Genomic DNA, 19184 nt, shown 5'->3' with positions numbered 1-19184 from the left:
TCTTTCTCTTATTCAGCCTCTAAATTATTCAAGTGTACTCCCATAAAGAACATGTCAGATCTCTTTGACTACTGGCAATTTACACACACAACAAATATGTATATCATCAAATAATTCTTTGCATATTCACCATAGTAAAAAATAAAAAGTCCAGGGACCTTTGTGATACACTTCTTTCCATTGAAAATGGGGATTTTGATGTGAGGGATGGAATCTATGTGTAAATAAAATATAACTTCCTTGGTGAGTTGAGCGGGATCAGAGCATTGAAGACATTCAGTCTCCAGTGTCTAACCAGCTGCGTTAATATTTCAATTACCCTCATGAATAAATGAACTAAAGAGGCACTAACATTATTCTTGGTCTGCCTTTGTTGTGGTGGGAGGAAGTTGTTACATGACACTTCTGCCAAAGCCTTATTTTCTAATAATGTGCAGACTGGTGAGCTGTGGTTCCTCAGTGATTTGGAGATATGGATGGGATTATTCTTCTCCAGATTTGCAATTCAGTTTTTTCATTGTGTATTATAAGAAAACAAATTTAGATATCCGGATCGCTGTAAACACCCAGAGACCCATGATGCAACAGATGATGACAAATTGTTGTCTTTTCAGAAGCTATGACCATTGAAATATTTTTGCACTGAATTCATTGATTCTTTATCACCTATATCATCAACATTTTTTAGCACTAACAAGGGTCACATCTGAACTTAGGCTTTTAGGGCAAACGATTACTGATCTATAGAGTTCATCAATAGAAGATTTGCACAGAAATCAGTGGCTAACACAGCTTTCAGCAAATAGGATCGGGGGGTTTTACAGGATCTTCATTTGAAACGTATAAAACGATGATCTTGATGATAGTTTTCTTGAAAAGCTTTCTCAAAGGTATCTCTAGTAGATCATCTCTGAAATTTAATAAAAGATTCTAAATTTGAATATAACATCCACTGTTTCTCTGGTAATAATAGTACAACTAGCTGATCAACACAAAATTATACTGTATGTTACAATCAGTACAATAATATTACTTTGATATCCTGCCTTTGTTAACCTCCTCTCCACTATTCCTCATTCCTCGCTTTTTCTTCTTCTTCTAGTATTACTTCTCTTCCTCTCAGCTTTGCCTCCATAAATTGTAGCTTGCAATGCTTTTTCCATCTGTCACAGCTTATTCCGTGTAGCATCAGAGACAAGAAGACCTTTCTTTTTTCGCTGACATTTACATTTGCCCTCTATCAAAGAAAGAAGAATGGTCGTGAACCCGGGGTCCCTTTGCCATCGTTGTCACACATTCTGCCTTGAGGAACAACCGAGCTAACACCGATTCCCCCATCGATGCAATGCCTCTGACAGCATGAGTGGGAGAAAAGAACATGCAGACAACACAATTTAATACAGCAACATTTGAAGTTATTTCATTTATTTTAGCTGCTTTCCTCTCGGATTATGAGTGCCATGGCCAGGGAATACAAACGTATAAGCACAAAATAAATTGATTCAAATATAGGCCTACTACTAATTGTTTTACCCAACTGAAAATACTTTGTTTATTGATGCTGTTTATACAGTATTGCCTAATCTTTTCTACTTGTTCACCTTGTGAAATGAAATCAAATTTGTGATAAATAAAATCACTAAATTGTACTACAAATTCAACAACAACCTCCCACATAATGTAAATTCCTAGTGGGCCTGAAATATAAAATAATAAGAAAAGCCAGTGAAAGAAGCCAAATAATTGTATACTTTAAGAAACACTCAGAACAGAGAAGATGGGATGCTGCTTACAATGAGAGAAGGAAGGTCCATTCCTGAAAATGTGATTCCAGTGAGCTGAAGAAGCCAGCATGAAGGCCTTCTAGAAATCAATAGAATCTCCCCTGTGTGTAAGAGCAAGTCAACAGAGCAGAGAGCATCACAGAGTCAGGGCATACAGATAATATTTATGTAGAGGGAGGCTGCCAACAACCGCCAGGGACCATGTATAATTCTGATTCATACATCTTAAAAGCAGTGATCTAGTAAATATGAGGCATGTTCATTTATTCAATAAGAATGCATCCAGCAACAGGTCAGCGCTGGAGCATTGTTTAGTATGCCACCTTTAAATATTCATGCACACATCCCCAGGATTGTGTGTCTTATTCTTTTCAGAGGATGTTTCTGTGCACATAAAAACACACACTCATCCATTCATGTCTACATAACTTTCTATGTGGACTGAGTGTGAGGTTCTGTGATCACAGCTACGACTTTATGTAGGACATATCATGAGCATCGATGTCATTAGTTGTGTTTACATTAATCCAGTCAACAACATCCACGATGGATGTCTCTGGTACATACAATTAGCAGGTTTACCAATCTCATAAATAAATGCACAGTGTGTGCACACCGTCAACTCTAATTGATGTTCCCTTTCCCCACAATTTACATACATTAGAAAGCACTGCATAGCCAAAGGACCCTTTACACATTTGTCTGCCAAGGCCGAAAGGTGAAAACACAATTGCACAATTTACACAGCCGTGTAAAATGGCTTAAAAACATACATTTTAGCCTTGTTTCTGTTTTTCTTCTCTATTTTTCCCCCACGTGAGATCCTTATGGTTTTAATGGCTATGCTAATAGCTAATGTTCCACTAGAATACTAATAAAGGTAGTAATTAGTGTAACATGGACTGTAGCTCAGCGTGGACAAGAGTTGGTTTTCCCTTTTAAAGAGCCTGTAAAATGGAACTGAAATCCCTGACCGGGAGTGGATGTTTAAAATTAGCATTTGGGTTGTTTGGCAGATGCTTAATGCTACCAAACTTTACACTCTAAAAACTACTGCAACACCAAGAATGTCACAGTTGGTGGACCTTTATTGGTGTCCTTTCCATCAGATCAAACAGCTAGGCCAAAACCATGCTGACCAATAGACATCTTGTTTACAATTACATCAGCACAGGGTTGTGATATCACTGTCTATGTGAATATTAATGTTGATATGAATACGCCTTAGGAGTAATGTCCTCCATCCGTCCAGATGGCCCTTGGAATTATCTTCTTCTAATTATCTAATGAAATTTCACTCACTCTCCAACTGCTTTCTATTGAATTAACATGATAGGCATCGTTCCTTCTCACAGCTTGGGGTGTCATCAGCAACCAGCGCTCCCCGTTCATTGGGCACATCAATCACAGACAACTGAGGCAATAAAGGCTTACAAACGTCCAATAACCATCACAGTATGAAAAGCATGAATGATACATGGCAGGGATGTTCTTGCTATACTGTAAAATGGGGGTCTCCTCCACACAGGGTGCCATTTTAAAGACAAATTGCCCATCACTGTATTGTCGCTGCAAGAGCTCAATATACTGTATACATTACCATGGTGATTTAATTGCTTTATCTATCTTGTATAGTGTGTTGAAGTGGCTGAATATGGCTGGTGATCCTCATTCCCCGGTCTTTTACCTTGGAATTTCAAACATAATGAAAGGGGTTTAATAGAAGATGGCTGGAAGAGGAAATGGCGGCCAGTATCTTTTGGCAGCAGTGGTGAAAACCCCAGGAGTGCATTACTCAAGCATCCCACTGTGGCCATGAAACATCACATTATGGAAAAATCAAGTGAAAATATGGTTTAACTGATAGTATGTAAGTGATGAAATTCAGGTGCAGCTGGATCCATATTGTCAACAAGCTGGCCATTTTTAAGAAGCAGCAAAAAGGGTGGCATCAATTGTTCTTGGTTGTTTCCCAAAAGGAAGAATGAAACAGGCATTCTGCCATCACCCTGTTTTAGCCATGAAATCAATACACACAGTTCGGCTACATGAACAGGGGAGCTGCTTTCTGGCTCTGCTTTTGTTCATTTGGACAGAGGCAAGAAATCAGCATGAAAGTAAGAGCATCTAATCAAGTATAGTGTTATCCCAAGATAAAACCGTCTAAGAGGAGGATTAATAGATTATACTAAATATATCCAACCAGTCTCTTTTCAACATGTCAATTATGATCCAAAATTTCCAGATATCACATTTTTCTTTGGAAATCAATGCAACAGAAATGATTGTTAAGGGGCTGTGTTTTGATGTGCACAAGTCAAATAAAACTTTCAAAAAATCTTGTTTCAAATACTTAGTATGGACAATGAGTCAAAACAAGTTTATGTCCTAGAGTGACATTTGTCCAAGTCCCAAAAATGCAGCTGAAATTCTCAATGCACTACCTATAGTTCCGAATCAGTTGATGAGTTTGAAAACTTTGAGCGTTTGCCCTTTGGTTCAGTTTCTTTTCACACAGAGAAAAATCCATGCGAACCAAAATGCATCACTACAAAACACTTGAGAACATTCACTCCGCTTATTGGTCAGATGTGTCTGGGGTGGGAGCAAGAGTAAGTAAGTAAATACAGGAAGAAGATCCTGTGTTCTGGACTAGTACATATTTCTGTGAGAGAAACATTGCTATGCAGTTTAACATGGAGCAACGGTACAGTTGGCATTTTCTGATAAGCGTGATAATTACCTGGGCAATATACCAGGCAAAACTATACCAGCAGAATGCCAAATGCACTTTGAGGAAACATCTTGAAAATACTATACTGCTTCACACTTTGCAAAGAAGATGTGCTGCCTTCAGACAACTGAGCAGAAGTAAGGAGCTAATATTGAGTATGTACAACGACATGCTAACCGGCAACATGTTACACCAAAGACGTGTTCGGTAAGTGTGATATGTTAATGGTAGTTGGGTTGGATTGAGGACGGGTCACGTTCCCACAAATGAACCGCTCCAGAGTTTGTTTGGAACCAGACTGAGACCACCTCCTCTCTAAGGTCTCTTTTCAGTTGTTTTGGTCTGCACTCGAGTGCAATTATTGCCCAAACGAATCGCACCAAGGGGGAAAACAAACCACAAACCAGAGTCTGATTTAACCAGACTAAAAAGAGCAGGTATGAAAACACCTTTAAATTAGTTTCGCAAAACCAAATAAATAAAAATAAGTTTTTTTACATGTGGTTTGCCAATGTTGTCAGCATCTCATTTCACAAATGTTTACAAGTTACTAATAACTTTAAAAAACCCTAAAGGGCTTTCACATGCTTACACTTTTGTTCAACGTAGGAGGGTTTTTTGGCGACTGTTAGGAGAAGGTGGAAGAGAACACATACTCTAGGTCAGGGAGAGTATTTCATGATCGCACTCATCCTCTTAAAGTGATGAGGAATGAATTTCTAAATGCAGACTGCCTCCTTCAGCATGCATTGTGGGGTCCTGTTGTGTCTTGAGATTGTAAATTATTTGTGACACGTTAAAAAAATGGTTGCATATTGCAGATATCAGTTTGCATGCTGCCAATTTTATGAAATGGGGCCCAGGAGCCCAAGCTGACAGTGCCTTAATGACATGGCTTCAGACTGCTGATTCATAAAAAGCCCAGGTGGAAATAAAGGAACACAGTATCAGCAGTGGTTTGTGACTCGAGTCTACAGGAAAGCTGGAGAGGACAGAGGAAGTGGAACTCCTATCCCTGGATTAGCGTTCAAATGATATTTGCCTGCATCTATTTGTTGCGGTTCAGTTCAGGAGGCGGACCCAAGAACAGACAAGACACACAGGAAAAATGACGAAAGATGACTATTACTTCGTATGAAGGAACACAAAACAACTAAGGGTGGCTGAGAAGTCCAGGAAAAAGCCCAACAACAGTAATAGAAGTCCAAAGAATAATCTAAATAGAGTCCAGTGAGCAGGGAAACGCAGGAACACAGGGAGAATCACAGAGACACTGGAAAAACACAAGACGGGGGAACAACTGCAGGGCATATGGTACAACAACGATCTGACCGTGAACAAAGGAAACACACAGATTTAACACTCAGGTAGGGGAGACAACAAGACACAGGTGAGAACAATGAAAGCAATCAAAAATAGGAAGCTAAAATACCAGACACAATAGGGAGGGAGAATATTACAAAATAAGACAGGAAATAACAGGACAAAAACCCAAAACCATGACACGATTCTGTTCAAAAGACAACAATTGGACAGCTTTGGTCTTTTTTTAGCTAAACCATTCAGGTTTGATCAAAAGTACATCCAAGCAGTTGGCATTAAATACATCTGTTGATTTCAGCTTTGCCACTAGAAATAACTTTACTAACTTTAACAAACACTTGATTAAAAGGGCCCTGCATCTCATAGGAACTGTACCTACAATGTTAGGTGAGCACAATGAGCACAGCAAGAAATTGACTAGTAAAAGGAGACAGTAGGCCAAGTGTATCCTCTTCGCTGTGGATTTGGGTTTGTTTGCCAAATGGAGTCGGGACTGCTCAAAACAAAATGCAACCTGCTGTTTTTTTCACTGACAAAACACAATTCCGCTGATACAACATAAGACAAGCACAATATAATCTGTTTTGCTATCCATTTATCCAACTATCCTTCCATGAAATCACACACATGCACACACACACACAGATATACATACATGCAAAGATTAGGACGGAGCCACGGCAGATAGAGTTTGGTTGCAAATGATCTCTTATCATCATTGCACAGCCTTTTGTGATCACATGTGGTGTGATTGCCTGCTTTGGATGGGCATGATAGATGTGTATACCACTGCTACCGTGCATGGGCACTTAGGGAGGAGTGTATGTGTATGTGTAGTGTGTAGGTTACATCTGTGAATCTACTGTCTGTTGTTATCGCTCTTGGCACACAATGGGCTCACCAACTGCTTTCCGCTAAAAGCCTCCAGCAATCACGGATGGGGAAGTGGTAGTCACTGTGAGCGGGCGGCAAATGGACAAAGGTCTGATGTGTATCAAAGACTGCTGGAGCAGAGAGCTGCAGTGTGCCACATGGACGCATACTGGGGCCCACTACCAGCAACAAATCACAATAGTTACACTTTCAGACAATCCTTGTACATACAGTCAGTGTGTAGTTAGTTAATGCAGGAAAATACTGGAAAACACACAAAGGATTACAACGTTTGACGACCGCAAAATCTAAATGGCACACACCAGAAGAGGAAAAGCAAAATACGAACTGACAGTTTGTTTCCTCACAGCTGGATGAGCACAAAAGCATGAGATATTGCTCAAGGAAGCTTTAATGTATTAAATCCTACAGTCTATTTCTGTGAAATAACTGTGAAGGCTGTGCTTCCGACAGGTGCTCCATGAAGGTCCTTACAGGTGTGATTGAAACTGTATAATCGCAGTTATAGGTTGTCTGAACTCATCATTGCAATATATTTCAGTTTTCAGCTTATTGTCTTATAGTTTAATGGCATTTTTTAATTGCTTTTTAACAGTAGGAAAGCCTCCTTACAGGGTCCACTGCTGTGTGTACTACTGGAACATTTCACCTTGCAGTACAGTGGCTCTATTGAGGCTGTTGGTGAAATTTCACGCAGAATTTCATGCACGAATGTATGTTGGATTTGTATAGAAGTTCACACCTACAGTAGATTCAACCAACAGTAGTGTGTGGAAGTGGGTGTCTAAATACTGTATGCTACATTATGACACCATTGGAGCACAGAAAAGCATTTTGAACTGGACACCAAGAGTTCCTTTGAAGAATGACTTTCACTGGTAAAGTGCTATTGTCATCAATAGTCACAATCTGTTTTCATATTATTGTAACAAAGAAAGCTGTGCATTCTAAAGTAGATGAAATTAGTGAATTCTCCTGGCTAATTTGACCAACAAAAAAAGGGGACAATTAAGTAAACGTTTTTTTCCAAAGCCAGCACATGTAGGGAAGCGCTGTGCCCTGGTGCCTTCTAATGACCAGTCACAACGGGTATGCGTGTTTGTTTACATGTGGTTTGGTGCTTTGTGTCTGTGGGTGGGTGTGTGTGAATGAGTATGTGAGAGTAAAAGACTGCAGAAAAAAGTGTGCACAGGTGTAGGTGCATGTCATGGTGAGAAAGACAGAGACAAAAGCCACGTTTCCACCCAAAGTACCTAGTACTTTTATCCCCGGAAACTACTTTTCAAGGAACTACAAAGTTCCTTCAGCGCATTGTTGTGTGTTTTCAGATACAAGAAAAGCCACTATACATGCATTTAGTTCCACAACTATTTATTTATCTGCTGAAATATAAATGTGCAAAATACAGCGTTTGCATGCTTCAGCAGGAGACATGGGACAAGGGCTGCTGTTGGTCACAGGAGTAAACACACTACAGCCTGCAGTTCAGTATGCCCGCTGGTTTCATCTGAACAAAACGGTGGAAAAAAAAAGTTGTGTCTCACTGCGACAACATTAACAAGATATAATTTTGAATGATCGATTTAGCCAGCCCTTGTCTTAAGGAACACCACGATTCTACGCCATTAGCGGTTAGCATTAGCATGTAGCTAATGTTAGCTTTTGGCTAGGGTAGCAATAGCAACCGTATGTGATTTACCTTCAACCAACTGGTCATCCGTTTCTGTGTCTTCCACCTCGGCTTCCAACAGCACAGTAGCTGAGCCACTGTGCCAGAGAAGGCTGGCCTGTGACCCAGCAACGCATCGATCCAGATGGTCAAACCACTTGCTGCTCCGCCCGTCGGAGCTCCACCAATCAGAAATGTTCAGCGCAGCAAGCCCCACCCCGAAAAGTTCCGGTACTTCTGAAAAGTACAACCCCCCGAGCAGGGACCTTTTGGGGGGGGTCAAATAACGTTCCCGGAACTTATTTTAGACCCTGGTCCCTGAGGTGGAAACGTTCCTTCAACGCTTCCTACTCCCTGGGTAAAGTTCCTGCAGTGGAAACGCACCTAAAGCAAGAAAGGCCATTATTTTTCTGTGGCACCTGCCTCCACACATCCCCCAGCTGTGGCCATGACAACCAACCTCTTCTCTGGGAGCAAGTGTTAACTGCCATTGACCCCTGGGAACAGGATGCACACATGTTACAATCACACACATTGCTGCCTCTACATTTGTGTGCTGCCAGAATCATGCAAATGGACAGGCACACACACACACACACAACCAGTCACCGGCCCTTGGAGTCAAACACATACTGTATGTGTGGACATGTGCAAGCACCAGCATAAAGTCACTTTCGCTTTATAAGTAAGCATACTCATGCAGACCCCATACACATGTGTACCCACGTGCACACACACATCCCTTCCCAAGAAGCAGTTGATGGTTGGCTCCTCTTTTTTTGACCAAGAATTACATGAGCTTTAATGTAATTACAGGACTGACAAGGACAGACGCTCTCTGCTTATTGCTCTGTGCTGGCCCCCCTTGAGAGCAACAGACAGAGTACTTGTCCAATCTCTAATGACAACGGCCCACCCTTTCCACGATAATCCTTTCATTTCTGTCCACTCATGGGAGAGGGACAGGGAGGCAGAGAGGTGAATGTGGTGTCTGTGAGCGTGTGTGTGTGGGAGGGGGGGGGATGGAGGAGTGATGAAGAGTGAAAGGAGCAGTGATTGAGTGAGTGGGGAAGGTAAAGTTTTAAGGATTAAGGTATAATAATGGCTGACAAAGACAATATTGAGTAGAAAACAAGTCACCTTTAAAAAGGGCCATCTGGTGTAGTAGGACTTTGGTCAGATTCTGCTTTGTTTAAAAGGTGAAAGGTCAAACAACATTAGAAGAGGAGCAATATTAAACATTAGAAACCTATCTCACACATACAACCTCTTTCTCTCTTCTCCCTGTGTCTCTCACTCACACACATATACGCAGCCTTTTAGTGATGGAAATTCTTCAGACATGCAACAGCAGGGCACCTCTCTTGGGGTTGGTAACCATAAGCACACAAACACATATTCTCCTGGATCTTGTCTGCAGAAAAGTTCAGTTCAGTAAACAAACATTGTGAATATCATTCTAAAACCATTTACTAACCAAAACAAAAATACTGAAAGAATCCTAATGCTCACACCACATTTGGGCGTTAGAAAGAGTGATGTTTCAGTAGCTTGCAGTGAAACAAGCTATAGCAGCGGATAAACATTCACTGTGTTAATTGTCTTTCCAAATGGCTTGGCTGGGGATCAATGTCAGATTTATAGATGCACCAGCAGTAGCAGCCAAACAGACCATTGCACTCAACATGGCAGCAGCCATCTTGTCAGTATTTTCAGCAGCACTGAATAAAGATGGGAGATTTTCATCCTCATCCCAGTTCTCTTCTATTGCTACTTTGCATTGCATTTTCAGTGTTTTTTCCCCCAGTTTATCTGCCTCACATTCCATCTCTACTACCATCTTCATCTATCCTCCTACCCTGTTTCTGTCTCCTGGGTGATTTCCCAGTGGGTGTCCCTCCCTCAGCGCCACAGTACAGCCATGTGAATCAGAGAGTAACTGTTTGTTTAATGTTAATGGCAGCCAGATGCCTGGTTCGCCACCTTTTGGAGTCATTGTGCATCTCGATGACAGTAAAGTCTTCAAGAAAAGAAAGAAAAAGATGAGGAGGGGGCATGCAAACAGATGTCTCATCATAGCATCTGCTGTGAAGACACAATAGGACGGCACGAAGAAAGGAAGATTAAAATTTGACAATGATAAATTCATTTGAAACCTAATTGATTATCACAAACTGAATCCATTAAAGCTTTTACTGCACAAGCGTGTCGCCTGGTTGTAATTAAGATGCAATGAATTCAGGGCAAACATATGTGGAGATTGAGATACTGTATTAATCATTTCAGGTGAGGCACAATGCTAGAATGTATTTAAGGATAGTGGCATACTATTATTAGTATTTTCTAAAAAGTATTAGTATCTTTTTGTAAGGGAGGTTGCACTCTTCCTGGCACTCTTTTATAATTTATACTCATCATTTATACTCTCACAGTACAGTCCACTGACCACACCATGAATGAGTCTAGGCTGACTATAGGGCACTTGACTGTATATTATTTAGTTCAATGAGCTAACAAAAAGCTAGATTCCAGCCAGTTGCACTAAGGCAGATTTACCAATGCAGAAAAACACTTTGACAGGCAAAGCAATGTACAGTAATGACAGTGACACCCAGTTCAGTCAGTTTGGGGTGATTGGGTCCATCTCCAAGAATCACATTCACCAGCCACTGAGTTATTCACTTAAGTACCTCCGCCCACACATCCAGTGTACAGACTATTTCCCATGCTTTCCCAACCTCCAGCAGCACAAACGCATATTTTGACTGCTTTGCAAGCAACCAACGGGACTTGCTTAAGGTGCTTTTGAAATTGAATTTAGCCGTTGTCTCCCACATGCGATTAGCCTTTGACTTGGTCAGCACATCAGGCCCTGCAGGGTGACTGAACAGACAAGAGATAATGCCAAACACTCTATCAAATTAGCAACATACATGAGATTCAGTCAAACATACTGTAATCTACTCCAGGAAAATGCAAGGTGGAGAGTCCCAGAAGGCTAATTTGTTTGTATCACACTTGAATTCATCTATTGAATTTTAGTGCTCAGAATACCAATATTACATTGAAAAAAGCATTGTGTTATTAACACATTAGCTTGGTGTTGCCCTATGGTTAGTGTGGAGTAATGTACCAGAGAAAAGGAGCAGTCAAACTTGACTTATTTCTCTGTTTAAGCTTTAGGACAAACCTATGGGATACACAGGAAAGAGTGGTCAAGAAGTCGGGTCTGTTGTGGTTAAAGCGCTGGTGGACAAGAGACGTGCACAAGGAACAACTAGTATTGAATCTGACACTAGTGAGAATTCTCAAAGCCCAGGAGGTCTACTGCATCTCTTTTTTGTAAAAAAAAAAAAAAAAAAAGTAAGATAGCTACTTAGGTCAGTTTCTACCTTTTATTGCATTTGATGCAAACTTTTAATCTCCCATTTACAATTTTCCATAATGAACATTAGATTTAAAATTCAAGAGTCATAGTGCACAAGAAAAGAAAAGTAAATAAAAATGCACAGTACAAAGAGATATAGATTTTTTGTCATGTTACACTGCTTTCAAATGATTTATGAAAATAGTTTTTAGTGAGGTAGGGTTTTTGACTACTCCACAGAGGGGACTAGTCAGTAGTGAGGGGACTGATGTTGTATAAAGCAATCTGATAATGCTGTGACTCAATTTTTATTGGAACTGAACAAGACTTCACATCTAACTGCTCAGCTGACCGCTGTCCTGACCTCAGGCAGTGCTGCAGGGGTACCAATTGAAAACAGCCATGAGCATATGTGGGCGTGTATGTGTGTGTGTGTGTGTGTGTGTGTGTGTGTGTGTGTGTGTGTGTGTGTGTGTGTGTGTGTGTGTGTGTGTGTGTGTGTGTGTGTGTGTGTGTGTGTGTGTGTGTGTGAAGTGAGGAGACAGGTCTGCATGTGCAGTGGTATGAGTGCATGTATATGAGCATACTTCCATGCATTTATGATGCAGTGTGTGCACTTGTGTGTCACAGAATGTTATAAAGCTGCTTCAGGGCACGTAAGAGCATCTTTTATCAGGAAAGCTTGTGTTTATGGCCATCTTGCTCGAGCCCTCCAGGCCACTGGCAGCCTGACTCAGATAAAGGTCAACAATTAGTGCTCAAAATTATTAACATCATTAAACCGTGACCCATGTTTTTCTTCTTTTGTGTGAATCAGTGAAAAAACATTAAAATTATATAAAAACAATACTCTCACTAATCTGTAAAATGATATCATTGACACACACAAGATCTTGGGAGCCTTTAACTTATCTAATATGCATACCTCATTGCATGCAGTAATTGCTTTTTTTCCTCCACACTGCCATTAAACTATGGAGCCTCAGAGAAACAACGCAAATGGCATTACATTATGATCCAATAAGAATTAAGAGGCTGGCCATTTCCTCTTCCTGCACAGAAGATGATATAATCCTATTTCAGGATCTCCGTCTCATAGCCCATCAAATTTCTTTCTCTCACCTCTCTCTCCGATTCTCCCCTGAGATCCTGTTCGTTCTATGAGAAGGGCTGCTGCACATTGATCCCCACTATCTGTGTCGGGTCACTGGATACAGCCACGCTCAGCACTTTCTGTATGCCTAGAGAGTACCCAGGCTGTCACGGGCCGCTTTTCCTTACTATCCCTGAATATTCACCCTCTCCTAGGAACAGTGACAGGCAATCTTTGCTGAACCCCCTGGGTCACCGCCTCGGTGCTGAATAGATGTCAGATAATGTGTGGCGTACAATATGAGACCCTGACATACAAGATGTCCAAAAGCGCTGCTTCATTTGGCCCATGTCAGATGGTTTTACACAAAAGCTCAAAGGTGAGTTACAGTGTGTGAATCAGTAAGATCAGTAAAAGGCACTCTGGGATGCTCTTTCTGAATAAATATATAAATGACTATAAATGACACACTAAAACAAATTCTCCTCAACTCTAACAAGACCAGCAGCCCTGAACCAGCTCGCTTCGACTTAAAACCTATGCTTAGCAGCGACCTGACTTCCATTATGGTAATGCCTTTTCACCGCAAAACCAACTTCTTCTGACAAAATGACAGGACGCCTTATATACGCTCAGGGGGGTGTTCTTCCTCCCTGTGAACAAGTGTACTGTACGGTGGTTTCAGCCTTGCCAACATGTGCACAAATGTGACATGTTGCATCTAGTCCTCAGAGGAGAGCAGGAGAAGCAGTTCATATTTGTGTGCAGTATCTCTGAACATAGGTCATTGCTAATATAGTCTCACAAGGCCCATAGTATTGCATGGATGGACAGTCATATACCATAACCATCTGCATACTCTATCTGGTGCACTGTACATCTCCAACTGCAGTCTTCGTGGTTGTTTTGATTTGCCTTTAAAAATGCACGTGTTCACTCTTGTCTGACTGCTACAATATAGGAAACATAATAGCAAGGGAGCAAATTCCCCTAAAGTACATTATTCTAACATATAATTCTAACAACCATTTGAATGTAAAATTACAAATTCACAGTGTATAAGGTGAGGCGGTTTACTGCCTTTACAAAATGCAACTGCCTGCACTAACATTACCACAAAAACAAATCTGAAGTCACCTGTTAACTTGTCACTCAAGTGAGGAAGCGGAGCACTGCCAATTAATGGTATCACTTCAAATATAATTTTCGATTAGGGCTTTGTGGGTTTGCTTTTAAAACAACTTCAACGAATTACCCGTTACACGCTCAAACTTGATTTCTTTGAAAAAGTGACAGCCCTAAATGGGTGAAATTGTATAAATCTTTCATTCTTCCAGGAGGCCTAATGAAAAGATTTAGACTTTCTTTGTCCTTTTTTCTCCCCCATTTCCCTCAATCTGTGACACGGCAGGCCTGTTTCACAATATCCTAAAACTGTCTTTATGCCTTAGTGCCAGCATTAATAAACCAGTCCTCATAAGAAATCATACCACAGAGTCTAACTATTACTGTGCTACACTAACAGTACATAGGACTAGCAAACATTTATGGAGTGAAGAGTACGTATGAATCTATTCGCTTTCACTGATATCCTAGTTCACATGTTTTCACACAATGGCATTTAACATCTTAAAATATTTCAATCGTATTGTGCATGACAACAACCTTTTTCTTTTTGATTTGGTGGTTTACCATTTGTATGTATGGTCTGATATGTTTTTTCCATGGCTGAAGACAACACAATAATGAATTCAAAACTACCACTGTTCAAAATACATTGTTAACTATTCTGCTACAAAGTGATCTTTCCCTGAGTGGCTCCTCTCAAGGGTCTGTCACACATCCTATAAGCCGGTGAACTAGCGTAGCTCAGCCTCGAATGCTTTCACTGCCCAAAGTCTCGCTTCCATCCTCTTCCAGTGCTTCCTGTCCTCTCCAGAGCTTTGATCAGCTAAGCCTGCAGAGTTACAGTATCAGTCCTCGGTTACACTAAAATCCACACTCACACATATAGAGCTGCGGTGGAGGACCAACTCCTGCTCCAGCACTAAGCCTCACAGTTGATATAATCCAACCTGCTTCTTTTTCTACCTGCATTGCTCTGGTTTTATGAGATGTATTCTCATTTGCAATTGCCTCAGCCTGCTACAATGCCTATATTTTTGAAACATCTAAGGAGTCTAGCTGTGGCCTGATCAAACTAGTTTCACACCAGCTCGCATTAGATCTCATCTGTAGGCATTCCACATCAGGACATCTGCTCTACTTCTAGCAACTGCTTCTCCAGTCCTCCAACAACTAACTATCTCATTCTAGCACAGCCTCAGCTTTCAGGCCTTATACTGGGGGACAGCCCCCCCAGTGCCTCACCATCCCCATCATCAGCACCACCACCCAGCTCCACACCACCAGGAGATGGACTGGGCCTGCCCTGTCTACCCATGGCTCCACCGACAGAGGATAAAGGGATAAAGAGCCTCTGCTCAGGGACTGATTACTTACATCTGCCAGGCTAAATCCCAGTGCTCACACATACACACTCACACATGTACAAACATCACACAGGCACACACTTGGCCTGCTGCTAGCTGCAACAAACGCACTGATGCATGTATTGTTTTCTGACATGAGCATGTGGTATATGAGGAAGCTGTGTGCATGTGTACGTGCGTGTGTGTGTTCAGGACTTTTATTCATGTGTAAGTAAAAGATTATAGATCAATAAACATATAATAAACATGTATGGTAAATTGTTAATAGCACAGCCAATACTAACTTCACATTATTGCTCCTATAAACATGTCAGAGACTCCAAAACCAATATAGTCAACACTAAAGCAATAACCCTGTCCTAGGCAAAGGTCTGATCCACTTGTAAGTGTTGAGACACACTTCAGACCGCTTCATCTGATATGAACAAACAATAATAGTTTCTCATATCTTAAGATGTTATTGAAATCTTGTTTCGCCCGCTAAAGTCTCTGACTGTTTCTTTATTATTCCCTGTAAATATATAATAAAAATATTCTGTTGCAGTAATATATTGCCATTTGCACTTCACAGTGCTCTCTGTGGTCCCTTGTTGACTTTAACCATGCCAGGCTGTGCCAGATGATTTCCAATAGCTTGTAAATATACTTTTAGTTGTTGGCAGGGCGCTTTTTTCTTAGAGTTATTAAAGCCAGTGCTGACAGGCTACCACTGGGCAACGTTCTTCATTAACACAATTCATCTAGTACAGTAACAAATACATCTATAGAAGGTCTGCCACTAATAGAATAATGAAAAAGAGTGTTGACTACGTATTTCAGCATGCACATTGAGGGAAAAACACTGAGGGTATTAGTGCAGGCATAGAACATTTTTATACTGACATGTCCAAAAACATGATTAGAGCTTGGATTGTCAGCTGGCCAGTATACAAAACAAATGTCAAATACCACGGGATTGGCAGTGGCGCAGTGTAAGAGAGTTTAGCATTTGACCACAACGTCATCAAATAATACTGTTCTCATGAGCTCCCATTGATTGCCAGTATTTGAAAGCTGGCATCACTATCAGACATTCCTAGCGAGCGGATGTCAGGCTAGCCCACTGACCTCTTGCTTTCAGCTCATCTTTCTCTCTCAGAGAATAGAAGGGGGAAACTCATAACTCTCATAAGAGCATATTAAACCCATGGTCTGAGCACATGCCACCCTGTAAGGGCTTACCTCTGTTAACAGAGATGTGTGTGCAGTTTCACAGGGACACACCTGTGCATATACAGTATACTGAATAAGTGCTAGACAGGAAAACCAAAAGAATTAGGCCTACTGCTATCTAAGGTACAGGGGGGGGGAAGTGACCATGAGATGTATTAATAAGACAAATTTGACTCAATCTACAGTTATAATTTATTTAAGTAGCAGGTCAATGACATCTTGTGCAATAGAAGTATCCTGTTGTTGAATTGTTAAACAGATCTGTCAAACCATCAACATCATTACATGTTGGCATGGCAACTGTATCATGCAGCAGCTTTAAACTCAAATGCATTGTATCCTCAAAAGCAGTAAATCACTAAAAGCCAAGAAGGCCACTACAAGTACTGACGACTGATTCAAATAATTAAAGTGTAAACAAATTAGGGAGAACACGCCTACGTTGTCAAAACTTGCAGAGATTTAGCGATGACTAAACTTCAAGAGGCCTTCAACTGGAGTGGTACATTATTGTTATTATTGTTATCAAATAAACAGATGTTAATCTGGAGCTTGAACGCAGTGAGATGCAGCTCCTTTCAAGGGTGCAAGGAGTCAGAAGAAATCGTACATCCAATTGCCGCCATCTTCAGGCACGATGAGAACCAGCCATTTAATCGTTCAAAGATGCACTAATTCGTGACTAAAAATCTTTATACCGCAAAGCCAGCTTAAGTCATACACACATTTTATAAAGAGACGATTACAAAAAGCTGCGTTTTAATTAAAATCCAATTGGGTAAAGGCGATAAATGACATTTGTATATTCCTGAGATTGCGGTAACCATTAAAACGTCCAGTATGGAGAGAGCAAGAGTGTGTGTCTTTCGAGTGCCCGGGTGATGCAGTGGCTTATGATTTCAGGTTACATTTAAATGCACTATCAACGACAGGCGACAGCAGCGAGATGGACGAAGATGGAGAATAGGCATTAACACCGTGTTGTCATTTAGGGGGAAAAGGTGATGGCAGTTGACTTTTGCGCAATGAAAACACGCTCACCAACAACGAGGCTGCACATGTACCAAACATAACAGAACCCAGCGTTTCCCCTTGGACGCACAATGTGTGGAGCGCTGCGGGGCAATGCGTGCGCCATACACACGGGCACATACACACACACACACATACAAACACACAAGACATATACAACCGTTTTAAACACGCCTGAGCCAACCGGCAAAAGCTTAGTGAAAGGATTTATTCTGTATGTTTACCTCAGTGTCATAGATTTTGGTGATGAGTGAGAACGAGTACTTCCTGGACTCCCGTATGTGCTGGATGGCCAGTTGGACCGCCGGCTCGATCCCCTGGCTGATGCTGCTCATCAGGGCCGACTCGTTCATGGGCATAAGAACCATGATGGGCAAGTTTTCCCCGTCCCTGGCGAACCAGCTGTTGTCCTGTCCGTGTTTGGTGCGGTCGTTACACACCTTGGCCAGGGCAGGGTGAAATAGCAAAACAGAGAGGAGCAGGCATCCCGTCGGGAGGAACATCTCCCAGCCGCTGCAGTCCCTCCGGGCTGGAGCCATGCTACCGCGCAGGGTGACCAAATGAGATCCCACCGTACACTCACTGTTTGGGCATTGCAAATTCGGGCTCGTCCGGGATGCTCAGACGCCCGCCCGTCAAGGAAATCGTATTTCAAAACAGCAGACACGAAAGCCGCAGTAGCCCCTGCAGTGGGTAAACTGGTCGTATGGATTATGACTGCAAACTGAGAAAAATATTTCTACTCTATAACAGTGCCTCTGCAAGAATATTCCAAGGGCGCAGAGATTCGCTTTGCAGAGGGAGAGCTATTGCCTCTCGGTGTCCGTCATCCAAACGATCTCCTGTCAAAACAGCCCTCTAATTCAACCCCCCTTTTTCACCTTTAATTTGAACCACTTATTTTAGAAGCACAATAGTGTCCCGAAGGATGCCCCGAAAACAAGGAGAAGACCCCCTAAGTGTGGACAGGAATCAATCACTTTCGTTGACAGTTGTTGCGGATACAAAAATCACCTCCGAAGTAAATTCCCAGCCAAGAGATGGCAACTGTGGGCATCCCAGCCAGACACAGTGCTGAATCTGACAATTTACTAGACAATGAAGCGATACGGAATACAGACTACAAACACATATATCTAATGTTGAAAGCTTGAAAGCTTGACCGCAGAGGTCCGAGGGGGAGATGTCGAGAGTCTGCCTTGACAGCCTGTGGGACTGGGAAGCTCATCTCCGACGGTGCGTCAGAGAAGCGCTGAAGCCGTTGCTGCTGCTGCTCACCGTGCGCGCAAGAGGGAGCACTGTGGAGGAGGAGAGGGAACGAGGGAGGGGAGGAAGAGGAGGGGAGGTATACAACAGCCTGGTGGAAAGGCTGCATAGGCTTTATGCAGGGCAAACTCATCAGCAGCTTGACAGCCAAGGGTGATTTACTGGGCTTTTATGTTACGGGAGACAGATGGCGCTTCAGACATGCACGGAGCAGACTAGTTAAAATATATAGGACTGTATACACGTGTATAGTCCTGTTATGTTGCATGTCATACAATAGTCACATTCAAAACACTTCTTAGAGCTATATTTTTAGCG

The 19184-nt window shown here is 41.7% G+C and overlaps 1 protein-coding gene across 1 annotated transcript in view; it reads right to left on the bottom strand.

Annotated features, from left to right (window-relative positions):
• The window catches only part of gabbr2 (gamma-aminobutyric acid (GABA) B receptor, 2), a 178246-nt gene extending 159299 nt beyond the window's left edge, over nucleotides 1-18947 (bottom strand). Inside the window, exon 1 of the mRNA XM_044171980.1 lies at nucleotides 17825-18947. Coding sequence (XP_044027915.1) covers nucleotides 17825-18139 — 315 coding nt within the window. The 5' untranslated portion in view covers nucleotides 18140-18947. The remainder of the gene's footprint in view (nucleotides 1-17824) is intronic.
• Nucleotides 18948-19184: the final 237 nt, after the last annotated feature.

The sequence above is a fragment of the Siniperca chuatsi genome, linkage group LG17, assembly GCF_020085105.1.
Source record: "Siniperca chuatsi isolate FFG_IHB_CAS linkage group LG17, ASM2008510v1, whole genome shotgun sequence".
In the NCBI taxonomy this organism is placed as follows: Eukaryota; Metazoa; Chordata; class Actinopteri; order Centrarchiformes; family Sinipercidae; genus Siniperca; species Siniperca chuatsi.
This window is presented reverse-complemented; position numbering and strand designations above follow the sequence as displayed.